A 26315-nucleotide genomic window follows, 5' to 3' on the forward strand; every position below is an offset into this window, starting at 1 on the left:
AGATGATAGTCATTTAAAAGGTCACAGGTGCATGTATGAAATTAAACTTATAATTTATAAAGTGATCTGATGCATCTCCAAATATCCTATATATGAGAATGTCACTTTCATGTATAATGCCGTCAAATTCGTCACTACTGAGGGTCAATTATGTGTTAGGTACTGGACTACAGTGGGGATACTGAACAGACAGGGTCACTGCCTTCACTGCTGGGGACTTCCTCACAGCATGGACAATTGTCTCTGGTCCTTGGAGCTGTCAGCTTTGAGTCACCCTAGAACTAAAGGAAATTTTTGAAAAATATGTCAGAGTTTGTGACCTTGGTGAACTTTAACATATTTGTGTATTTAAGGTTGATTTGTATCAAGCCAACCCTTCTCCTGGGAATGAAAATTGCAGCCGTTAGGTAAGTCAATAGCAAACACCTCTGTTGGTGAGTCAGGGGTGACATTATCTTCCTAGGACTTTCATATTGTTGGTTTAGGGTTTCGAATACCTTGCTAGACTAACTTTAAAAAAATAACTTCTTGGTCCTCACAATAGAAATTGAGCCAAAGCTGGTTTCCACGTTCATACGGGCGTTTGGTATGAGTCATGAGAAAGGAGGATATTTATTTCCCCAGAAAGGAGGAGAAAGGAGGAGAATCTGAGTTAACTTTGAATCCCTCTCTGTGGCCCAACATAGTGCCTTAGGCAGACTGTTGCTCAATAAATATTTGCTAATCCAAAAGCCACTTAGCCAGAGATCTGTATCTACAAAGAAAGGTCTTCTTTGCCAATCTGTCAGAGGGCCTGCACTGTGGAACCACCCTATATATTGGAACCTTTGCCCATGAAGAACTCTATCAGGGAGTCAGGAACTGGTTGGGTTTATATAACCTTCTGTTTGCCAGGTATGGCATCCAGGTAAAATTACAATGTAGTAAGCCACCCTGAGCATAGATTTCTTCCTTCTCCCGGGCTCTACAACTGGCCTGCTGGTCGTTCTCCCTGTTCACATCTGGGAAGCATCACTGAGCCCTAGTGAGAGAAGAACTGCAGTTTCAACATCCTGATCAGCAGCTGTGCTGGGGCAATGGAGGAAGGGCAGCCCCAGGCACAGAATGATGCAAGTTTGGGCATCTGATGACGGCTTCTGGGGGAAGCTGAGAACTGTAGGAAAGGCCCCACCAGAAGACCGGGAATCCCAAGTTAATGATTACAGTGCAGTAGAAGTAAGGACAAAAAAACGAGAGCTCATGTGAGAAACCAGGAGGACTTTGGTGAAGTTGAAAATGAGGCAGAGAGGGGATTCTGAATTGTAGGAAATTCCAAGAGGCAGGCTCATGTTCTGTTTGTGAAAAACCAAGTTTGGAATGACTGACCAGTGGTAAGCCAAGAGAAGATTCTGAAATATTCGGGAGCATCTGATATCAAACGAAGGAGACTTTGAATTACAAATAGAAGAAAATGGAAAATCGAGGCAGTTTTGAGGAAGGGTAGCTTTGCAATATTTACATAGAATATTTCAATTGACTACAATATTTCACAGAAGAGATCTATAAGAAGCTGGCGTGAAGGCTGGATTAATGAGGTGGGTGGAGCAGGTTGCTCTGGTGTGGCTCAGCTGTGGCTTTCAGATAGGGCAGAGGGTGGAGATATGCAAATACAGTGGCTACCCAAAGCGGAGTAGCCACCGCACCCAGCATGGCTGCTGAGCTCTCAGAGGTGGGTTTGGAAAGACATTTGTTCAGAGCATTGCTCAGAAGTGAGCTGGGCTCCCAGAAGCGCTGTAATTTCTTTAGATCATCTGATAGCAGTCTCCGATGTTTACCAGCTTCGGGGAGATCAGGCCATTGTGAATTTTTTTTTTTTTTTTTCCTGTAATAAAACTAGCCCCAGCCAGCCAGACTGGGAACTTACTGCCTGAGCTGTTTTCCAACATGGTTTTGCTGGCAAAACCAGACAAGAGTGTTTCCTTGACTCTCAAGGGGCCTGTTTACACTGACTTTATTTTTACTGCCCGCTTTCAAGTGGGAAGAGGAAGATTATATTTAAAGGTCAGCAGGTGAGCAGAAGGGTCCCTCTCCTGCTCTTGCTGGGTGTGCCTGTCCATGTGTGCATGCCTCTCTCTGCTTGCACCTTTGTGTGTATGTGTGTGTGTGTGTGCTTTTCCACATGCAGATTATCGTGCCCTGATCTAATTGATGAGCCCAGGTCACTTGTTTGTAGGCATAATGGCGGGTGCCTGGCTGGTTGTTTGGCAGTTCCCTATTTGTTTATTGTAAAGAAGGTAAATCAATCTGTGGGATTTTCTGGATTGGAGGGCAAGGAATATTTACTGTCAACAGGATAAGAACAAGGAGATATAAGATACTAGGCTGCAGGGTGCATCTAGTGTTGGGCCAAGAGCATAAAAAGGTGGGGAAGAAGCCAACTACAGAGCATTTCTATCTTGAGATTTAAGTATCTGAGTGGGAAATACAACTTGGGAAAATTGCCTTCGGTCAAAGCACCCGTCAATAGAGCTAAATCGAGTCAAATTAAGTTGGACTCAAATTCAGTTTTCAATTTCATCAACTCTCCTTTTGAAATTCCTTTTTTTTTAAAAAAAAGAATTCCCTAAAGATGACAGACAGATGCTCCCAATTTGGAAATGAGAGCTGGAGGGAAGAACTGGGAAGGCCTGTCTCTGGTCCATGTACACATTCTCAAAGAAATTTAGCACCGAGACTAACATTCTTGGGAAACCAACCTGCAAGTGTCCTCCACTGACGGACAAACCAAGACATTGCTGCTCCATTGAGGACTGGCCAAGAAGCCATGAAATCCTTGACTGCAGGAGACTTGGAAGACTGCCTTATGACTAAGGTAAGGACAGGTACGGGTCTCTCCCATGCTCCCACCCCATCCCCCCTGCCCCACCAACCTGGATTCAGAAGGGATGTCAGGCTGCTTCCAAAGATACATGAAATGCTCCTCGGGAACCCAAGACCGTCACCCATAAGAGTGTTTAGGGACTTAACCTTATTTCCGTCCTCTCTCTGAGGTTCTAGTGCCAGAGGCCCGTTGGGTACAGACTGTGGAACAGAAAGTTAGAACGTGGGTTGGAGCTCCATCTCTGCCACTGATCCTGGGTATAGTTATGAGTGAGGCACCGAACCTGCCTGAGCCTCAGGTTTCTTCTCTGTCAAATGGGGGTGATAATAGGGTCATTGAAAAAGAGTAAATGAAGTTAAGAATGCCCTTTAGAAACTATAAAACTGCTAGACTTAAAAATATATATCACATATTTAGTACACATCCATTAAGAGTTAATTGAATTTCTTCTGTAGAGAGTCATAGACTCTTAAGAGCGTTAGAACTGGAGGGGACCTTAAATATTATCTAGCTTAATTCAGCCTTTCCATTTACCGATGAAGCTATTAAGGCAGAGAGGCACCCGTAAAACTAAAACATTTAAAGGAAGATTAGGGACTTGTCTAAGATTAGGGACATGCCTTCACAAGTAAACAAAGCAGAGTTCATTATCACAGTGATAGGGAACGTTGATGTTTTTAGGCAAACCACTTAGATAAATAGGGGAAACTTAACGATGATAAAAATTACAGCCAACCGGGGCGCCCGGGTGGCTCAGTCATTAAGCATCTGCCTTCGGCTCAGGTCATGATCCCGGGGTCTGGGGATCGAGCCCCACATGGGGCTCCCTGCTCTGCCGGGAGCCTGCTTCTCCCTCTCCCACTCCCCCTGCTTGTGTTCCCTTTCTCTCTGTGTCTCTCTCTGTCAAATAAATAAATAAAATCTTAAAAAAAAATTACAGCCAACAAAGTGATTTCCCATTATTTCCCCTTTTGGGGACTATTATAAATGGAAGGGGTGCTCCTGGCATTTTCCCCATGGTCCTGTGTTTTCTGAAAGAAAAAAAAGTCCAAATTTTTTTTAGCCTGGCAAGTAAGACTTTGTCTTTCCATTCTGTTTCCCTGCGTCCCCAATAGCAGAAACTCTAAACCATGCTCTCTACATTGAATCCAGCCTGTGCACAGGTTTTCTTTGGCCTGCAGAGTATTTTTAAATTTTTTTCAAATTTGTTACAAACATTTCATAATGGTGGGATTTTGCATAGAAATCCAGATTTCCCTCCTCTCTGGAAAAAGGACAACATCAGGATATCTGGCAACCACAGGTCCCAGTGTCTTGCCTGGCAACCGTGGGCCGGGGCTGAGTGTCTGTTCAACAGCGCATGTGCTCACGGACGGGTTCTCTGGGGGCTGTGGCGCTCCTGCGCCCCCCTCAGCCCTCCCTCTTGTGTGCGTCCGCCCTCTGTCCCTGTAGGTGGTGAGTCGGCCAGGCCTGCCCCGCAAGTACGATGTCCTGAGAAAGTCTAAGGCCTGAGCTGATCTTCTCTCCTCTGCCAGGGGACACATCCTCTCTCCTCTCCGTTTCCATTTCTCTGGCTCATACTCATCCTTCAAATTCAGCTCAGAGCCTACCTTATCACGAAAGATTTCCTTGACACCCTAGCCCAGAATGTTTTGGCTTCCCTTTGAACTCCTGTCATAATTACTACTGACAATATTTGCTTGACAATCAATTGTATATTGACTCTTGGCACCTTTCCTATTATTATCTTGGGTGGCAACTTAAATATTATCTCGTTTTATTCTTTACAAGTTTCTGTAGGGGATGATCGTGTCTCGGATATCTTCATTCCCCTTGACGTTCACAGATGTGGTCAGAATATCTTTAGGAGTTATTGAAGATAATGCAAGAATAGTGTAAAAGGTGCTGGCAGGTTGAGGCCCAGGCAGGATCTCATGGAATCTATCAGCGACCATGTGGCACATGCACAGTACCTCCAGTAACTTGACCAAAGTCACACAGCTAGATAGTGAAAGTGCGAGGCGTCGGTAAGAAAATTCTGTTTTACTCCAAAGCCGTATTTGCTCTGCTAAACCCCTCTGTATCTCCACAAACACACACTGAGCACCTGTTATGTGCAAAACACTGTGCCCAAAACCCAGGTCCAGGGTGTGGCCTGTGAACTGAGAGGGAAAATGTGTTTGGGGTATCTTTAAGGACGGCCCCCTCCCTCCTGCGGATTTTGCACATAACTCCAAGGGTGAAAGGAGAATGTTCCTTGTGCAGACAGGGAAATGCTTAATAGAACACATGGCAGACCACAGGGCTACACCGGAGATTTCCACAGGGTGCTGGAGGAGAACTGAGGAGCGTTGGCTCTCATGGGGGAGGTGTGGTGCAGCAAGAGGAGTGGAGACTCAGCCTGAGAGCACGCATGGGGTTTTAACAAGTGGAGGAGTCCTGGAGAGGCCTTCCCGGCTGAGGGAACCCCATTCAAGCCGTCAGTGCGGGTTTCGTGCCTGGCAGCCTTGTCCCTGGGGAGGCCGAGCAGTACAATGGTTACGAACGTGGGCTGCCAGGTGTGACAGTGCCCAGCATGGATCCCCGTTCTGGGACTCACTGACTCAGGCGGACCCAGGGCAAATTTCTACACACTCTGAACTTGCGTTTCCTCCTCTGTAAAATGGTGGTAATCATAGCATCCACCTTCCAGGATTGTTGGGCAGCTCAAGGGGGCCAGCTCTCAGAGAGGGTCCTGCACACAGGAGGGCCTCCCGTCCCAGCTCCGTGGTGCCACTGTTGCTGTGGTTTCTGCACAGCTGTACAGAATCTGTGGGGCCCCAGCATCTGGCTCAGGGAAGAATGGGTCTGAGAAGATGGGGATATGATGGCGGAAGGCCTCCTCTCTCATCTGTAGGTAGCACCTTACGTCTCCATCCTTTTTGATCATTAATCCTGGAAGACAGAGATGGTGCTCGTCCTTTTTTTTTTTTTTTTTTAAAGATCCGATTATTGGATTTAATGAAATACCAGAATTAAAATGTCTGGCAGGAAGTTCTCAGCCTTTTATCCCCAGGGGCCCTCACCATGGGTGACAGCCACACGGGCCACATGCTCTTGGGGGCCAGGCCTGTGTGACATTCCTGGCATGCTACTTAGCGCCGCCCCTCTACCTGTCTCAAGAAAGCATGTCGGAATGCAAGTGAGTCAGAACGGTGTTATGATAGGCAATAACCTTGAATTCTCACTGATTTATATTTGAAACAGTAAATTGTTCCGAACTCGAGCTATTAATAGTAGCAGATGATGTGTGGGGCAACAGTGGGCCAGATGCTGTGGCCGGGGAGGAGGAAGGTGGCCTGGGATGGGGAAATGTACGTGTGTGGGGACAGGTACACGTGCCCTGGAGAGAGGGAGGCCCACAGAAACTGCACGGCACCCTTCAAGGGGGCCTCTGATGACTGTTTTTGCAAAAACTCTGCTTCATTAGAGTTCCTGAATTTGCTCGCTGACAAGCGGGGTGTAACTTTCCGGGGTCAGTGGGACGGAGGGGAGGATGAGAAGGTGTAACCCTGGTCTAGCGTTGTGGGTCTGGCTAATTTCACCCAGTTCCTTTCTGCTCGTGCTTTGTCCCATCCACAAAGGTAGCCTTTTAAAAAGAAAAGCACACCTGTGTTCACGACCTAATCCTCAGAGGAGGTGAGTGAAACTCACACGCGCACTGAGGTCACATTTGGACTGAATGTGCCTTGATTCCTTCTTCGGAAGTGACCCTCTTTCCCCCTTACGTGTGTTCCCAAGCTGCGCCGTGGAATGGGTCTGGTGACAGGGCCGCCTCAAGGCTGCACCTGGTATCTTCCTGAAGTTGGACCCACATGAAAGGGCTTCTGGGCTCGGGCCGGTGACAGGTCTCTGCTTGTGGTGGCACCTCCTTCCCACAAGATCACTCCCTACAGAGCTGCCTCGGGCCCCATTCCCTGCTTTCCCACACCCTGAAATGGAATCTTCCTGCACCACCTCACTAGGCTGTAGTCTCCACCTGGGGTTTCTGGGTGCTGATGGACACCAAGGGAGTGACGAGTGGTCTGTGGGACGGAGCCTGGGAAACCTTCCCCATAAGTCCCTTCTGGGGCTGCTGAAGAGCACGTGGTCCATAGCGATGTAGAGGGAAGAACTGACCACAGGAAGTGTGGCCAGCGACGCGGCCCAGCATCACCTGCGGGGAAGAGGCTCCCACCTAACTCTCACTGTTGTGTTGCCCTGGGGTGCCTGTGGGTGCCAGAACAGTCAGTGCTGCCCAGATTAATGGAGACTTTGGATCTGACTTTGGATCTGTTATTTCATGCACCTTGACTTCAGTTCAAGTGGAGGGCATGGTTAGGTTCAGGAAGAGGATCAAGGTAGGTATTACTTCTGGAGCGTCTACTCGAGCGTATGGCACAGAGGGACAGAAAGCAGTGAGGGACCCCGGACATAGGGCCAGCCCTACTGCCAGCTGCCAGTGTGACATTAGGAGAACTACCCACCGCTCTGGCCTCCTGTAGGGTGACACCAGACAAGATGATTTCTGAGGTCTCTTCCAATTCTAAGATCCCAAGTCAAAATAGCAACGGCAGTAATGGATGAAGGAAATCAAAACCAGAATTTATGGCTCTAGGCCCAGAAAAGTGTTCCCTTATTCTGATTTCTACTTCCAGAAATCAAAACAAGTCATAAAGATGTATAATGAGTGAGAGATTACAGGTGTCTTCCAGGGAGTGTATGACCTGGGAGCTCTGCCCAGGAAGGAAATGCCACCATCCAGTGAGGGCAGAATTTGTAGAAGAGATTCACAGTGGAGAACTTTTATCCAATAGACTACTCATTGTACACACACACATACTTTTTCTCTCAAGCTTTTATCAGTTAAAATTTATTTGACAGTGTCGGGGCACCTGGGTGGCTCAGATGGGTAAGCATCCAACTCTTGATTTTGGCTCAGGTCATGATCTCAGGGTCCTGAGATTGAGCCCCCTGTCCAGCTCTGCTCTGAGTGTGAAGCCTGCTTCAGATTCTCTCTCTCTCCCTCTGCCCTTCCTGCTTGCTCTCTCTCTCTCAAAAAAAAAAAAAAATTGACAGTGTCAATATGGTGATGAATCTTTCCTTAGTTTACCAACTCAGGAAACAAAATGTACATGCATGTAAATTACCACTATGTTACTGACATCTGAGTTCTATGAACTCACATCAGTGGACTTGGAGGACTTGTGGCTGAGCCTTAGTTCTCAACACAGTCTAAGAAATTAGCGATTTGAGAAGACTATTTCCCAACCACTCTGACCGCGGTGTTCTGTCTAGTTAGCCTTGTATGACTTTCTCCCGCTCTTCCTTTTTTTATTTTTTTTATGATTTTATTTATTTATTTATTTGACAGAGAGAGAGAGAACACAAGAAGGGGGAGCGGCAGGCAGTGGGAGAGGGAGAAGCAGACTCCCCACTGAGCAGGGAGCCCGATGTGGGGCTTGATCCCAGGACCCCGGGATCACGAGCTGAGCCGAAGGCAGACGCCTAACCGACCGAGCCACCCAGGTGCCCCTCTGCTGCTCTTCCTGATTAGACTTCTGGTCCCTGACCTTGTCCAGTGTTCCCTAATCTACTAAATGGCTTTGTCCATTTTCTTCCCCCAGCTGGAAAACATGGCCCACCACAGAAACCTTTCCTTGTTGCCTTAGCATCTCCATTGTTACCTTTGGAGGGATGAGGTGTGGAGACCATCTTACAACTGAGCCCGCCGATAGGCCGCAGCTCCGTGGACCCCCCACAACTGAGTCTTGGGACTGCCTGGCAGTCCGCGCGTGGTGCCTGAACAGCCCCCATCCCTCAGAGGTGTGATTTCCAAAGTCTGTCACCCCGAAGTCCCCTACGGCCTCCTCCCCACCTCACCCAAAGCACATTGCCTTGTCTCCCGTTCTGTAAAGAAAACAGCCCTCAGACGGGAAATCTCTCCGATTCCTGCACTCCTACCCTTTTATCTGCTTGCACCTGTCTTTCTTTTCCTTCTGATGCGCCAACGTGAATTGCTCACCAGGTTTCTGGATTTGCACGACGCTCTGGCTGGGAAACCCTGACTCAGTGGTTTAGCTCCCCGCTGCCTCTTCCTTCCCCACTGGCTCCTTTCTCTCAGCACTTAAATGTGTTCAAACCTGTGTGTCATTCTGAAAAAACCCCGTTGGTGTCCCTGTTTTGTTTTTATCCCTTCCCTGGCCAGAGTTCTGGAGGAGTTGCTTACCTCCGTGTTCGCTTGCTCGCCTCCCACTCACTTACTCTTTACCCACCGCAGTCGGGCTTAAATGCCCGCCCCTTCCCTGAACACATCGATCCTGTTCTAGTTGCCAAACGCTTGTGGACATTTTTGGGGCCCTATCTCATTTCAGCCACTTAATGTTGACTTTGTTCTTGAAATTCTTCTTCCTTGATTTTCAAGACCTCTTGCTGCTTATTCTCCCATTTCACCATCCTTCTCCAAGGCAGTCTCTTCTCCAGCAATATAGGGGAGCCATTGCAACCCCCTGTGCTCCTCATACTAGATATCTGCTATTTGCTCTGTCTTGAACAACCCTCACACCCTTCTCTTTCTAGCTAACTCCTACTAATCTTTCAAGATACAACTCCCCTACACTCTGCCTCCAGGAAGAGACCCCAGCCTCCAGACTAGATGATATTCCCCTTTTCTATGTACCCATAGCATCTATGTACCCATAGCATCTATGTACAGACCTCTACGCAGCACTAGATTGCTGTGACTTTAATTTCCGGTTTATTTGTCTTGCTCTGTTGTGTCATCTGTAAACCTCTTGACAACAAACATGTACACATAGCACCTGGCATAAAATGTTCAACAAAATTGATCTAATGGAGTTGAATCACAACACATAGAGGTCTTACCCTGCAGGGGACCCTTCATCATGGGCGACTAAATGCATTCTCCTTTATTTTTGGCATGGCAAATTATCTGCCCCCTCCGTGACCACCTTTTCTCTTCCACTCGGACACTCTGGAAGATGCAGAATCTCAATAGCTTACAAATGCTCAAGAAAGGTGCCCTCCCGTGATGAATGTAGAGGGTGGACGTATGAAAGCAGTAGGTGAGTGCTGGTGGCAAGAAGATGGCATTAAAAGCCTATGTAGACATGATCATCATATCTGAGGTCAGACAAGACACATGGGTTTTGAAAAGACTGTTTCGTGTGTATCATGTATTTCCTTCCTTAAGATCAGGAGCCTCGTCTTATGTTTCTTGTTACTCGTAGGCATCTGGAGGGTATTAGTTTTTCAAAGACATTTCCCTGTGTGGGGATCGGGACGATTAAAACAGGTCTCAGGCTTCAGACTAGGTCACCTGCTCTGCTGAACCCAGGGGCACCCTCCACTTCCCGTCATGGCCCCCATGCTTATGTTCAGTACTCACGCCTGTCTTCCCACCTACTGTAAACCATGGTGATGTCTGTGTTACTCACTGCTGGGTCCCAGCATGTCACAGAGGGCCTGGCACACAGAGGTGTTTATTAATGAGCTAACTTTATGTATGACACATTTTATACATGTGATATACAGCATGTGTGCCTATGCACATTTGTGTCCTCTGTCCATATATGGTTGTCGGGTTTGTTGGTGGGAGGTGTGAAGTCCCAGGTGACTGGACTACCTGATGAGTTAGTTAGGAAAACAGCTAGAAATCTCTTTGACTTGGACATTTTTCTTGATTAACTTATGGGTGTCTTAAATGACTGGAGAATACATAGAAACAGCCATTATACAGAACTCAGACAGACTATAAAGATTCACGGTGGACACTGCATCTAGATATATCAGATTTTTGCTTCCAGTCAGTTCCCTGCCAGGTTCAGCAGCCTCCCCAAGGGGGACCCTTGTCGTGGCACCAGCCTGAGCAACAGAACAGGGCCCCTCCATTTCAGAAAACACAGACTCTTCCCATTTCTTCTTCATTTGGATCTTCCGAACTCTCCCGGAGTTTACTAAAAGTTCCTGTGGGTTCCCCACAAACACCTATTTCCCTAAACCTTGAGTATCTGTGAAAGTATATAACGTTGGCGTTCAACTTTCTCACAGTAATTCCGGTTCTTGGGAACTTGCAGTGCGGATTCTGAGGGAACATAAAACACGTGCCTTTTCTTATGGGTCTAGTAGCAAAAGGAGGATGAGTACCGGGGCCCAGAGAGCCATCATTATGGACGACAGAAGACAGGAAACTGCGACATGATTACATGCGTTGAACTGCTTCGTCTTCGCCAACCTGGACGGCAACCATTCTTACCCCATTTTAGAGTCTCACCACAGCACGCAAAGCCCTGTGGGATGGGCCGGCCAGACCAGCCTTTCCAAATTCATCTCCCGTCCCCCTCCTTTCCCTTTTCCAGGGTCCAACCACAGGGGCCCCCTTGCCTTGCCAGGCGTGCTCCTGCTTTAGGGGGCCTCAGAATTTGCTCTCCCCTGCTGTTGTCAGGGCTCACTCAGATGTTGCCTCCTTAGAGAAGCCTTCCCTGGTCACCCGATCTAAAATAGCAGCGCCTTTACTCTCTAGTCCCTTATCCTATTTTATTTGTCCTCACGGGATTTATCATACCTGATGTTAGATTATACACACACATACGTGTGTGTGTATACACGTATGTACGCATATCCTGTATATATGAGGACATGTCTATCTTGTTTGCTCTTCTCTAGTTCACTGTTGTGCCCAGCGCCCGCTGCACACAGGTACTGGATTAATGCTGAGTGAATGCTTGTATTTCAAAGAACGCTGAACCACCAGCGAGTGCCATCACACCTAGGTGCATGTCCCCTGGGGTTCTTGGGAGGGCCAGCTTGTCTGACGGTGCTCCTGTGGTCGCCTACCACCGGGCCTGTCTCATCACGTCCCTGTGCCGATGCCTGGGCCCCGCCCTGGGAATGACTGCCCTTGCTGATCCCTTCCCACCCAGGTGGGCGTGAGGCGCCAGCAGCTCTCCCAGATTGTGGAGGAAGTGCAGAGGGTTGTCCACCAGCTGACCACAGAAATCAGCCACCAAGACATTCGATTCCAGGCCGTCCCCTACTCTGACACGTACAATGGGAACATTAAGGTAAGTAGGTCTCACCTGTTCTGTAAGTTGTGTGGGTGGGTGGGTCTCAGTGTGCCCCAGGCATCACCTGACTGAGGGTACCAATAATCCCTCATGTTCCACAGGTCCTCTTAGTATTTACCACTTACACACTCGCTCCAGAGGTGCTGTGTCACGTGAGCCCCCACGGTCCTACTTTACGGATGATAGAATGGCTTCGAGAAGTCAAATGTCCTGATCACGTCTTGTTAGGCACAACAGCCAGAACTCAGCCCAGGGCTTCGGACTCCAAGCACGCTGTGCTGTAACAACTGAAGTTTAGTTAAGCACACATTCATGTATGCAGCACCTGCTGAATAGCCTGGGGACTGGGGACAGGAACCCAGGGAGGGCATTGGTGAGAAATGGGGTGAAAGCGAGAGTCCATGGGTTGCAGGTGGGGGAAGGAAGATGTGGAAGAGGTGGTCCTTAGAAAGTGTAGAGGCAGCCTGGCCACCCCTGTCCCCACTGCAGACAGGACTCTGAGCCACCAGGGCCCATGCATGACAGCCAGCCTTCCTGCAACAGTGCTGTGTGAGCCGAGCCATTCTCACAGAAATGGCCTCCCTCACACCTGCAAACAACCTTGAAGAACAGACGTGGCTCATTGCCTTTCAGAGATGAGGGAAGTGGGGCTCTGAGCCCTTCTGAGACCCCATGCTCCTTTATCTTGATTTTTCTTATGGCACCTAAGAACCCCTTTCACTTGTATTAGATAATATGTATTCGTGCCGTATCTCTCACACAAGATTACAAGCTCCTGGATTGTAAAGATCATGTTTATTGATCGCTTCATTGCTAGCACCCAGCATGGTGTGGGGCCCATGCAGACACTCAGCTTCAGTGAATGAATGAATAAGTAAAAGAAATAAGTGCCTGGACTGAAGACCCTTGCTGGTCCAGAACATTCCAAGGTTCTTGGGCACAAGGACCACCCACAAGAATCTGGGACATGTACATCTGGCGACAGAGTACAGATTTTGAGAAATTCGCCCCAGGATGAAAACTCTAAAAGTAGATTTGATCCCCACATATCACAACATCGTTTGCCCACTTCTATCGCCCTTCTAACCTGCATTAGACCAATAGAGACCAGTGACTAGGAGTAGAAACACAATACCACTTTTTTAAAAAAAGATTTTATTTATTTATTTATTTGAGAGAGAGAGAGAGAGAGAGAGCGCATGAACAGGGGGATTTGCAGAGACAGAGGGAGAAGCAAACTCCCCACTAAGCAGGGAAACTGATCCCAGGACCCTGGGATCATGACCTGAGCTGAAGACAGACGCTTAACCGACTGAGCCACCCATAACACTCTTTTCCTAGAATTACATCCGAAGAAATTTCCTTCTGTGGTCTCACTTAGAATTCATAGGTTAAAATATATCTTGCATTTATACACATCCTGTCCTGCATATTAAGTTTTGAAAATAGTTGAAGTGGGGTGTATAAAAATTGCTTTTATTTTATCTTGGACCAAATCCAGCAAGTATTAACTAAGCACCATTTATGTGACTATTAACATAATAGTTGTGCTCTCGAATTCACATGCAAGTGGGTTCAAAGAAGGTATTGATTTTGAGTGCCAGAGTTTAAATTTGTTCCCTTTTTTAATCCCACCACCTTTCTGTGGGCACCGAAGTCATGTGGATCCATTTTCTAAAGCATCACACCGTTGTTCTCTGAGAATGAGGCAGAGTTTGGTGTTCACCCCTGAACTGGCCAGTGACAGAGCCCTGAGCAAAGGTTAACCAGATGCCATGGTCAGAACTTTCTATGAAAAGGGGGTGGATCTTCCAGTGCACAACTGATGACTGATGGGAAAAGGTGTGGTGTGGAGTCGGCTGCCACGCGATGTGGCCAGAGGTCAAGCTCCTTCTGGGGATACTGTAGTGCTGGCCAATCTGTTCTATCCTTTGGACCATTGACCTGACCACTTTCATCCTGACCTCTGCCTAACTGGTACTTGTAGAAACAGAGTAGGTAGATTCTGATCATTTGCTTTATTCTAAGTTTTATTAAACATAGAATCATCTCAACAGCTCATGTGGTCTCAGCAACTGCCTTTCATTTGACCTGTGATTTTGTAAGGACCAATCAATAATACTGGCCGTGGGCCATCGGTACTGGCAAAAAGAAAGGGAGACATTTTGCAGAATCCTTTCTCCCCCTCCTGTCTCTTCCCATACCAGAACTTTCACCTGATCCAGGTCATTCCTCCCCGACTGAGAGCCAGCCCAGCATAGAAAGCAACCCCTGAACAAGCCATCAGATGGCTTAAGCTCACATTCTGGCTCTCCCACTTCCTGGCTGTGTGTCCCCCGGGAGATCTCAGAGCCCCTCTGAGCTTTAGGTTCCTCATCTGGGAAATGTTAATGAAGCCCACCTCTTCGTGTAACTGGGAACATCACCTAGTCTAATGCCTGAGACTTGCAGTGCTTAGTATGTGCAGAACTCACTGTATACTATTTCCTTCCCCTGCCTTCTCTTCTCCCCGCTTCGGTGCCCCCTTGAGTTCCAGGTCAGGTTCAGTCTTTTCCTTGCAGGTTCCTTACACCCAGGGCTCAGTGAATGAACTCATCTGCCCGACCACTACAGTGGTTAGTGTGGCAGAACAAAGATGGAACCCTCCTGCAGCGGGCAGGTGCAGCCCTCTGTCCATCTCGGCGCATTGCTAAGGGTTCAGTAGTTCACTGAGCAACCCGGTTCGACAGGTTGGCGCCCCGGGGATTGCGGTTACCTCTCAAGTCCGTGAACTCACACTCCCGTCTCCTTTCTTGACCGCAGGTTTTGTCCCCCAGCCGGTTCCTGGTCACCGTCCCGGTGAAGGGCCTGGCCGGGTACAGGGAGGCGAGGGAGCAACGTTGGCGCTACTACACCCTACAGGGTACCAGGCTGTCCTGCCCCTTGCAGGACCCGGAGGGCCTGCAGCAGTGGCTGGAGGTGGAGCAGTTTATGAAGAGCCTGTGGCAGTGGCATGAGGCAGACGTGAACATTGAGGGAGATATTGTACCCGCCAAGGTCCTCCAGGTGTTCCGGAAGCTGGTAGAAAATGCAATTGGAACCTGTCATCTCTCAGGTGAGCTGATCAAGAAAAGGACAAAGGGCAATTTCTGGCATTTCCCTTTTGCTTTATAAAACCTCTGCTCAGGGGCGCCTGGGTGGCGCAGCCCGTTGAGCGTCTGACTCTTGGTTTCAGCTCGGGTCGTGGTCCTGGGGTCCTGGGATCGAGCCCCGCATCGGGCTCCCTGCTCAGCATGGAGTCTGCTTGGGGTTCTGTCTCTCTCCATCTTCCTCTGCCCCGCACACTCATACTGTCTTTCTCTCTCTCTCAAATAAATAAATAAAATCGTGAACAAACAAACAAAAAACCTCTACGTAGGTGTTACCTGAAGCTCGTGCCCCTAAATTGAGACATTAACCATGTGCTCCTTACATCTGTTCACTCCTCACAGTATGAATTAGCTCTTTTTTCTGCTTTGACACTGAAGAGTGGAATCCACACAGCACCCGCTTGGATTTCCGTGGGTTCCTGCCCCGGCAGAGACATCATGGGCTTTGGGTTGTGTGCCCTTTCCTGGACGTTAATTTAAAAACTTAGGTACACTTTTTAAAAAGCAAAATACTTGCAAACCACAGATCTTTGTTACTAGCACATTTCTGTAACACCCTCCAACTGACTGCCGTCCCCCAGTGTATTGAGATGCCGCATTTGGAAACCACTGACTTGTGCCAAAACACAAAAATGAGGAGCCATAAAGAACTGATTAGGTTTGACAATCCCCAAATCTTAAATTGTATGCTACCATGTGGCATGTATGTACATTCGCTCACACATTCATTTTGTTCCCACAGAATAAAAAAGTGTATTTCACGCTGGGAAAAAGTGGCGGATTTCCTTAATTATGAAAGAGTATTTGTAAACCAGTAAGAAAACATACAAGTAGACCAATAGAAATAATGACCAAAAAAAAAAAAAAAAAAACGACTCACAGAAAAAGAAAATAAACAAGTAATAGTAAAAAAGTAGGGAAAGAGGGACGCCTGGGTGACTCGGTTAAGCATCTGCCTTTGGCTCAGGTCATGATCTCAGGGTCCTGGGATCAAGCCCCGCATCGGGCTCCCTGCTCAGCGGGGAGTCTGCTGCTCCCTCTCCCTCTGCCTCTATCCCTGACTCATGCGCTCTCTCTCTCTCTCAAATAAATAAATAAAATCTTAAAAAAAAAGTCAGAAAAAATGTTCCATCTAACATATATTTCAAGCAGTGTGCATTAAAATACCTAATAGATTGACGGAGATGAAAAAGTATGATCATGCTCAGGGTAAGGGTGAGTGTGGTACAAAAGGCCTTTTCATACATTGTTCTTGGAAATGTAAATTGGTGCCTACTTCTTAAAGGGGGATTAGTCTGTTTTTATTTTTATAATGTGCTTAACTTGACAATTCAACAATTCCAGTTCTAGAACTATATTCCTACAGATAAAAAAAAAATATGCACAAGGGCGTCCATGGCCTTAGGCTCTAATAGTAAGTAACTAGAAATAATGTCAGTAACAAAGGGAAATTGTGAAATAAATTGTACTACCTTTGCCTTTAAGAATGGGGTACATGTGTGCACACACGGAGTTGTGAAAAATCCTTGTGCTGGAAAATGAAGGGAAAAACCAAAGTGCTGGACAGGACTCAATCGCACACATGTGTAGAAAGGGAAAAGGATTTGAATGATCTTTTACCTGTCTGGACGGAACTGTTCTGAAAGTTTCCGTAATGGAATTAGCCCACGTTTAATGGATTCTTACCACGTATAGGATGCTTTTGTGGAAAATGTCCTGCGCATAGCAACCCTGGAGAGTCGGAGTTATTTTTCTGCCTGTTTTATGGATGAGAACACTGAGGTTTAGAGAGGGATGAGCTAACATGCGGGAGGTCACACACCAAGTGAGCAGAGCCAGAGCAGAAGCAGGGTGTGGACGGGGCAGGCTGGTTCCAGCATGTGCTGACTCCTTCACTTTGAAACGCTGGTAATAGTGAAAGTGCAAATGAGAGCTTGCAAACGGGCCACGTTGGTGAGATGCTTTCAGTAAATAATGCCAGGGTGCCAGACGTCGTCATGTTCCTGTCTGGGCAGCTCTGATGAGGTGCAGACTATAAGCTCTTTATCACACCCCAGCCAAGGAGAGGAATGTTTTCCTTTTGAACAGCTTAACACGATTAATGAGTGAGTTTCCATTTTCTTTTCTGAACAAACAAGAGAAAAATAATCGATCCCGATTCAAGACAGCTCATCCTTATCCGTAATGAAGGCAAACAAACAAAAAATGACTGTGTATCTTTTGAAAGAAGGGGGAACAGATTAGCAAGGAATTCTAGTACAGGAGCTGAAAGATGCTCCCAGATGCATTTATTTTCTCTCTCTCTCTCATGGCCTGGTTGGAAGAGGCAGTGGGGGCTTTTTTCCCACTCATTCGACCCTTTCAGCCAATGGTTATGACACACTTTGAAGTATTTTATAATTACAAGGGCTTGGGGTGACAAATACATCTGAGGCTAGACTAGCTTAATGGCTGGTGGGAACAATGCCATCCGAGAGACTGGGAGTCAGGTAAGGGACGGGTTAAGCTGAACTCCACCAGAGGCAGGTGAATGAGTCAGGGGAGAACGCCATTCTCAACAAGGTCAGGACATCTGGGCAGAATGGAGGGGGCGTAGAAGAATGGTTGGATTTCATTTTTATTAGCAAATACTCCATCTTTTCTTTGTCTTCTGTGTCTCTTTTCTTCAGTTGAGCCTTCTGAAAAGAATTTATTACTTTCAAAGAAAAGGTGCCATAAAAGCCTAGGGGCGGGGGGCGGAGAAAGGAAAAAGCAACACTCACCCACCGTGAGATTTTCTAGCAATGTTTCTATCAATAGTTACTCAGCTAATTGTCTAGTTTTGCCATGAACACCCCACCCCTGGGGTGCTACCGACCTGTGGCAGTTGCCCTACCAGGCGCAAGGAGCTGCTCACCGCCACTGTTCCCCAATTCCTCCTTTGAATGTTTTTGCCTGAGCCAGGCTTTCTCTTCTCATTGCCTCTTTGTCATTTCCCACCAGGTAAGGTCAGCATGCTAACACACCACTCTGCAGTTTGGGTTGCCGTGGAAACAGCCACATGGCAGGTGGAGCTAGAGCTGGTCCCCACAGTGGAGATCCCTACTGCCTGGTCTGAGAAAGCTCGGTGGCCTCCCTGTCTGAGGCGCTGGCCTTCCCGACAGAGAGTGGAGTGCATCAAGGTATCGGGGAGCCAGGGGCCCAGCTCGCCAGAGCAGAGGCGCTCACAGCTTACCCACTGTCAGCCAGCTTTGGAAGGGAAAAATGAGGTTTCACTCGATCAGCGGTGCTCCAGGCGGGGGCCCCACAGTCTGCCACGGCCCCTGAGAGCCTGTTAGCAATGCGGATTCCCAGGCCCTGCTCGGGACCATGAGAGCCGATGGGCCGGGCGCAACAGTCTGTGTGTGAAGCTCTCCAGGTGCAGGCTCGGCTTGGAGAACCAGTGCCTGCGAGAAAGTGGACACCGTCTCTCCCGTTCCCTGTGCACAAGGAAGGGGGTTTGCCCTGAGCCCTCCTCCGTGTCCCCACGTGGGAGGTTCTGCCTGCCTGGTGGCAGGTTCCCCCACCCCCCGTAGCGTAGCGGATGGCTTCAGTGATGGCTTTCTACTCTGGCCAGCATCCTCCTCATTTTCCTGGTGTCTTTCTCTTTTCCCAGTCATTCGGGTTTGCCTTGCTGGCCCGTTCGCAGTATCACTGGCAGCTGAGCTTCCTGCAGGCCGAGCAGGTGCTGTTGGCGCAGCTGGATGAGGACGGGGGCTGCCGCAGCAGGTGTCTCCAGGCCCTGAGGCAGATGAAGGAGGACGTCTGGTGTCCGGGAAAGAGGCCGGTCATCACGTCCCACCATCTGCAGGTGAGCGGACGCGCCCCGCCTTGGCGTGGGTCCTCTCTGCGTGCCCCCGGGGCCCGGCCAGAGCCCCTCACACCGGGTGTGTGTGTATGCGACTGATTCGAGAGGGGGCCCTCGTGCCCCTATGGGCCATCCCATGTGTTATGCTTGCTCACCAGTGAGGTCCCGACAGCCGGGCTGTATGTGTGCCCAGGACAGCCCTGCCCAGGCTGAACGGCCTCTGCCTCCTCCCACCCCGGCCCCGCTTGCCCTCTTGCCGCTCCTTTCTTTTGGTTGTTTCCTCCTCTTCTCTCTCCGTCTCTCCCCTCCACTTATTTCACTCACCAAACCGACACGAGTGTCCACTATGTGCCGGAAACTGCGCTGAGGTTCAGCACTGATTACACCGTGTGGCCTGCGCCCCTGAGAAACCTACAGTCTGGGGAAAGCTTGTGGATGGCTCGAACCTCAGGGGAATTCATGTTTCCCCTGGTGTTAGGACTCCCTGGGTCCCCACTCTAGCCAGGTGCGGCCACTGCCACACGGGGGTGGGGGCCGGGGCCGGGGGGTGGGGCCACCAGGAAAAGGGGCTTGCCACGTGAGCATGGCTGCAGACCTGAACTCCTGGGTTCCAAATCGTCAGGCAGGGATTTCCCCTCCCTCTGCAGCACCTGCCTCCCCTTGTCCCAAACCCAACAACACACATTCATGACTGCCTTTACTCACTTGCTCAGCAAATGTTTATTGAGGTTACCATGGGCCAGACACCTGCCCCAGCACCTGCTGTGTGCACTACCCCTGGAGGTCCAAGGTGAGCAAACACAGAAGTGGTTCCTGCTCCCCTGGAGCTGATGGTTCAGCGGGGGAGATGGGCAGTCAGGTGGTCCCCCAGGTGCACGTGGAGTCACACAGCATGGGGAGCACCAGGGAGGACGGGCCCAGAGCAGCAGACCCTGGCCTGGGACATCAGGGGGTCTCCCTGGGGAGAGGGCCTTCCATCACATCCTCAACTCCTCTTTTGCAAATTCCCAACTGCACATGGTGAATGGGACGTTCACGGAACACAGCTGTGTGGTGCTCTGAGGTCAAGAGGTGGCCGACTTAGAGACAGCACAGCCCAAGCCTAGCTGGGGTCTATCCAGGAGCTTCGTCCCTTCTCCCTGACCTTCTTGCACAGGTGAGCACAGGCCGCCTGTCTGTGAGGTGACTTCCCGCTTGTGCCCCCTCTCATTCAGGGGACCCGCCATCTTCTGGCCCTGGATAACTCTTCCAGCTCCAATGTAAGCTATTTAAGGGCACCTACTACTGAACCCTTAGTATCTCTCCCAGTGCTGCGTACATAGTAGTTGCTCGATATATAATTATTGAGCAAATGAATGAATGCCTTCACATCATATTCCACTTTTTTCCCCCTGAAGGCAGTAGTCTTTGCTTGGCTTTCTTCTCTTTCCTAATAACCTGTCCTCCTTGGCCTGCCCGAGAACCTGTTACTATCTCATTTGCACACACTGGGGCCTTTCTCTGGAGTTTCAACATTCTCAACATGTGCCCACGCACATTCCCCTAAAGACACCCACCTGTTCTTGAGGGCATGTGCTTCCTGAGGACAGGCTAGTTCATTCTGCGGGTTTGGCTTCTTTCTTGCTTGCCTTTCTATAAGCCACACTAGGAAGAGTCAGAGCTGAGAAGCAAGCTCCATTCTCTCTCATATTGGACCTCATGATCTTAACCATTGACTTCACTGCTTCACAATTAAGACAGATGGAAACATATTAAGTGACACGAATATTTTACACAAGATTGAATAGGGCCACCTTGGGCCTCCCAACCCTTGACTGCTGTCAAAACTGCGTTACACCCAAGGATTTACTTTTATTCCAGTGGCTTCTCAATCACTAGAGGATTTTAGGGCAACTCCTTAAATGTGCTTTGTTTTGGTTCTCCCTAACTCCCCAACAGGGCACAGAATTATGCATTCTCAAGAATGGGCATTTGAAAAGGGGTTATTTGTTGAGGACAGGACCGACAGAAGCACTACCAGCTGCCTGTTCTAGGGTTCCATCCTTGGTCCAAGATGCTCTCACATTTAGACACAGTGATGGACGTGGCTGGTAACAATGTAACACCAGCCCGGACGTCGGCTTGAGTGGGCGGGGTCCTTGCCAAGCCTTCAGTCTGGGGAAAGTAGAAGGGCTGGGTTGCAAAACAGCCTCAGGAAGGATGTGCCAGTCATCATCACCCCACCTTCAGTCTGACACGGTCTAAGGAGGTTCTCACCTTGTCCCCAAAGCAGCGCCCCGTCCTTTCCAGACTTGGCTTGCCCCCGCCAAAGCAACTCCCTGTGAACAAGAGCTCATCCTTCATTGTCTTATTTATTCCTAAAACCCACTCAAAGGCACAGGGGCTTGATCATAAGAGGCTTAACCGCTTCGGGTTTGCTTAGGGAGATAAAAGCTTAACTACAAGAGGAATTAAAACACTTTTTTGTGTCTAGGCTATCTTGATAGTATGACATTACTTCCAACTCATTTACTTCACACAATGTGATCTAAATCAAAACATACACACTATCTTGCCATGAAGCTAAAACTGCTCTTTTCGTTTTTAGTAAAGACTGTATTTTAAAAATGCTCAACATCCAAATCATAACATTAGTGAATTATTTCCCTTAGTCAATAAACATTTTTGACTGTCTCCCATGGGCCAGCTCCTCTGCTGGGTGCTAGTGGCATAATAGCCATTAAAATAGGTATCGGCCTCTTTCATAGAGTTTACAACCTCGTAGGGGATCGCATACATAAATACAGAGATGACAACTCCTGTGATCATGGGCATTCAGAGGAGTATGTGGTGAAGAGAGTGTCTGATGGTCTCACAGGAGAATTTGATCTGATGGACGAGTGTCCTGGACAAACTGGGGGAAGGAAGCATGTTCCATACAGCAGAGGTCGGATGTGAGAGAAGTCCCTGTGGTAGCAGAGAGCATGATTCGAGGCCGGTGGGGCTGGAAGGAGAAAGCAAGGGAGGGTGAGGGCAAGCCCAGTCTGGAAAGGACGGTAGGGACCAAACCCGTAACACCAAACCCTGTGGAGGACTGTGATCTTTCATTAACCAACCAGGAGAAGGCTTGAAAGTCTCTCAGGCGAGAAGAACCATGGGTTTATGTTTCAAAAAGATCACGTTGGCTGCAGCGTGGGTGGTGACAGGATGGGGACAACAATGGAACAGAGGTCCGGGTGAGGTGGAAGAGGAGGCGATGGTGGAGATGAACGTACATGGGTAGATTGGAGAACCACTTCCGAGGACTGGCGGGGTTGATGCAGCTGGTGAGGGACGGGTGACTCCTGGCTCGTGTGTTGCGTGACTGGTTGGACAAGCAGCTCTGGAGCCGCGCCCGGTCTTGGCGGGGGGAGGCCATGAGTACGGCTGGGACATGTTGATGGCGATAACGTTCAGATTCCCAAGAGAGAGCAGGTGAGGAGCAGGTCAGAGGCGAAGTCTGGCTCGGAGAAAGGAAATTGTGAGTGACTTCTCTGTGTTTGGTGGGGATTCAAACCGCCAAGGAAGGAAGCAAGAGAGAAGGAGAAAAAGAGGGTGTGGAACCGAGCCTCCAAAACTCCAGCACCGAGGCAGGTCAAAGGGGATAATATGCCAAGGAGTAGCTGTAGCGCCTGGAGAAATGCAGGGAGCACAGTGGCTTGGAAGCCGGCGAAGAATGAATGACTCAAGAGAGGCTGTGAGTGGGAGAGTTCGATTCTGCTGGAGGGCCAGGTAAGGCCAGGGCTGGGCAAGTCCTGTTGGACTTAGCAACATGGAGCTCACTGGACCTTACAGACAGCAGCTTCTGAGGCCTGAGGGCAGAAGAATCCATATTGCAGTGGGTTAGGATGGGAACCAGAGGAGAGGAAATGACGACAGATGGTGGAGCTGATTGCGCTTGCAGAGAGGTGTGAGGTCAGGAGGGGGTGGGGCAGGAGAGCTTAGAACAGTTTCAGGAGGGAAGTCAGTCCCACACAGCTCCTGCAAGGAGGGATCCCAAACCCTGCATGGGGTTCACCCGGCTAGGTGGGGTGGTCAAGCAGAGAAGAGAGGAAGAAGCCTGTGTAGGCAGAACTCTCTAGAACTGTCCTGTTTGCTGCCATGAGGGTTTCCATTTTCTCTGTAAAGTAGGAGGCAAAGGCATCTGCCCAGGGTGGGGGATCACAGGTTTCAGGAGAGTGCCGGTCACTGGAAATGCCAGTGGCGAGAGAAACAATGACAAAGGCTCAGGAGACCAGCAGGCTGAGGCCGAGAGCCCACCTGAGGGTGGGGATCATGAAATCATGGCGGAGCCTCCTAGCCCTGGGTGACTCCCTTCTCCCTCCTTCCAAGGCCACGTGAGCTCAGTAACATTTCCGAAGATACTCTCCCCCGTGGCCCGGAACGATGTCTGACACTACCTCTTCCTTCCACAGACCGTGCTTTTTTGGACTTGTGAGAAATACCCACACTTGAAGGACTGGCAGGTCTTCAGCAAAGCCTTCCTGCGCCTGGTGAGGAAACTGCACAAGTGCGTGAGCCAGCACTTTCTGAAGCACTATTTCGTGCGAAAGAGCAACCTCCTCCGGTCTGCCAACTCGGGCGACCTGGACGCCGTGGCCCAGAGACTGGCCCTCTTCCTGAAGAACCCCCAGATCAGCCTGCCCTGAAGCTGCCCCTGCCTGGGAGGCTCTCAGACGTTTTATCCTGGCTTGACCTCGTTCTTTGTAGGATCCTGCCCAGGAGAGAAGCAACCTAGGGCACAGGAAATTACATGGACCCAGGAGCGCTTAAGAGGGGAAAGCTGTACCCCAAGATGTGTGACCCAGGCCTCCCTGGAGCCAAGCAAGTGTTCCAGCCCTCACTAGCTACCTCCCTTGGGGACAGCTGTCCTCAGGCTTCCCCAAGCCACTGATTCTGAGCTGATGACAGGCAGCACTGAATGTATTCTGCCTTGCTCGGGCTCCGACTGTCTGCCCGAGAGGACAGAGACGAGAGCCACTGGAAGGCCAGGCACCAGCCTGCGGCCCAGGAGTGGGTCTCCAGCCCACTGGCCTCGGTTCTTCTTCTTCTTGTTCCATTTGTCAAATGCAGCTGTGAATATACCTTTCTCAGAGCCGGGCTGTCAGCGGGGGGCGGGGGGGGGGGGGACTGCGCTGGGGCCCTCATCAGGGAAAAGCACTGGATCAACACCAAGTGTTACTCATTGGTTGGTAGCTGGCATTTGCCTCCCGGATGGGCCCCAACACTGCTAATTAAATGATTGCGTCTGATGGCTTGGCACGCCTGTGTGGACCCTGCTGCCCTCCAGTTCTCCCGAACTGTGGTTCCGGGCTTGTGGTTGCGTCTGCTTCCTCGCTGTCCTCCAAGTAGGGAGAAGGTGGTTTTGCTGACTAGTCTGGGTCAAAGATGAAAGTGCAGTTCTGTTTGCCAGGGACTCCCCTTGCCTTGAGCCCCGGGGCAGGGTATTCTTGGAACGACTTGGTGTCACTCACCTCTCACTACCTGCCTTTGCTCACTTCACTCTGTGATAACTATATGCTCACGAGGCACCGGGAATACCGCCAAGAGCGAAACTGACAAAGGACGTGCCTGGTCGGGGGGCGGCGCCTTAATGGAGACAGGAGGTGAATGACAGATACACAGACACGGTTATTACAAATTGTAGCAAGTTGCCCTGAAGGAAATAAACAGACTATTGAAAACAGAGCCACAGAGAGCTCCTGGAAGGATGAAAATGCAAACAGCCGAATGGGAAGGGAAGCAGGGAGGCGGAGCGAGGGCAGGCTGGGAGGGGCTGGAAAAAGTCCGATCACGTGGCCTGGTAAAGCTGGTAAGGAGTTTGTTATTTATTTTATTTTTTTAGATTTTTTATTTATTTGACAGAGAGATAGCACAAGTAGGCAGAGCAGCAGGCAGAGGGAGAGGGAGAAGCAGACTCCCGCCGAGCAGGGAGCCCGATGTGGGGCTCGATCCCAGGATCCTGGGATCATGACCTGAGCCGAAGGCAGACGCCCAACGACTGAGCCACCCAGGCGCCCCTGTTATTTTATTCTAAAGTCAAAGCCGCGTGACATTTGGCCTCTCCCAGAGCAGTAGGGGATCCTAATCTGATTTGCATTTTGTTTCTTTGTTCATGACTTGCGTTTGAAATGCCCATTTCAGGGGCTGCATAAAGGAGGCCTAGGGACCCACACAAGAGTCGAGGCACCGAAGGACAGTAAGCCCCCCATTTTGAATTTCACTGACGTCCACAGGGCCACACATCCCGTGCAGCATACGGACCGGGATCGCTGAGAGTTTGGGCAGGTCAGCGGTTTCTCCTGGCACTTATATATGCTTCTCAATTCAAGGGAACCCTTTATTCCTTAGAACATTTTCCCCAAGTGTGTAACACTGAAATTTCTTTTTTTAAAAATTTTATTTTATTGTTATGTTAATTGTAACACTGAAATTTCTAAAAGCATGAACTACTTACTGACTTTTTTAAAAGAAAAGGCACATTTGAAATTGAAATATTTTTACAAAAATACTGTAACCATATGTTGGGGGCTCTGGGCTATCACAAAGGAAATCATGGTTTGAAAATGTTGAAAAAAAATCCTTTCAAACATACAATAAGTTTATAATTTTTGAAAACATGAAACAATGAGCAAACCCATGTTTTCTTAAGTCATCAAGACATGCATTCAAATTCTCACATTCTAGGGCCTTGGGAAACATCATTTTTGAGAAGGTAGCGGATAATTTTTTTAAATGATGATTACAACTGAAGCAAGGTTATTTATTTATTTATTTTTTTTGTGGTTGTTGGGAGAGGAGGGGCAGAGGGAGAGGAAGAGAGACTTAAGCAGGCTCCATGCCCAGCCCAGAGCCCAACATGGGGCTTGATCTCATCATCCTGAGATCATGACCTGAACGGAAATGAAGGGTAGGATTCTTAATGGACTGAGCCCCCCCAGGCGCCCTGATGCAAGTTTATCAATACGGTCACAAATGCCAAGAAGTGAAAGTTGGCTGGACCATTGATTGGAAATGTGTGTATGTGTGTGGGGAGGAGTGGAACTGACATCCTCCACAGACCAGATTCCAGCCTTTCCCTATCCACCTTTCCCCACCTTTCCCCACCTTTCCCCACCTTTCCCTATCCGCCTGGGGTCTCTGAAGGAAGCAGGGTTGTCTGTCGATTCCTGGGTGTTCCTCTGCTGGGCAGCAGAGGGCAGTAGAGGACTGCCTATGGAAAGAGCCTCTTTCCCACCCATACCCCTCAGAGCCCAGTAGGTGGCAACCTCCTCAGCCCATAACTTAAACCTGGCTTCTGGCCGAAGGGTTTCAGCTGATGCTCAATGACTGACCTTTCCTGCCAGGTTAGCCAGCAATTACAGTGTCCGTGCTTAAAG

At 49.2% G+C, this 26315-nt stretch overlaps 1 protein-coding gene across 6 annotated transcripts in view; it reads left to right on the forward strand.

Moving 5' to 3' along the window:
- The first annotated feature begins 1053 nt into the window (after positions 1–1053).
- Positions 1054–26315, forward strand: part of MAB21L3 (mab-21 like 3) — a 42966-nt gene continuing 17704 nt past the window's right edge. For 2 of the 6 annotated variants that reach the window (XR_003517948.2, XR_003517947.2), the window contains exons 1-7: positions 1054–1574; positions 2597–2851; positions 11821–11961; positions 14767–15058; positions 18075–18253; positions 18727–18921; positions 23352–24748. Coding sequence is in view for 4 of the 6 variants with exons in the window: in XM_027582815.2 (XP_027438616.1) it covers positions 2804–2851; positions 11821–11961; positions 14767–15058; positions 18075–18253; positions 18727–18921; positions 23352–23585 (1089 nt within the window). In the remaining 2 variants the exon portion in view is untranslated. Of the gene's footprint in view, positions 1575–1657; positions 2049–2191; positions 2274–2596; positions 2852–11820; positions 11962–14766; positions 15059–18074; positions 18254–18726; positions 18922–23351; positions 25688–26315 lie in introns of those variants that run through there. The other 4 variants (XM_027582815.2, XM_027582834.2, XM_027582841.2 and 1 more) reach the window with 4 other exon arrangements.

This window comes from Zalophus californianus, chromosome 4 (genome assembly GCF_009762305.2).
Source record: "Zalophus californianus isolate mZalCal1 chromosome 4, mZalCal1.pri.v2, whole genome shotgun sequence".
NCBI classification, from domain to species: Eukaryota; Metazoa; Chordata; class Mammalia; order Carnivora; family Otariidae; genus Zalophus; species Zalophus californianus.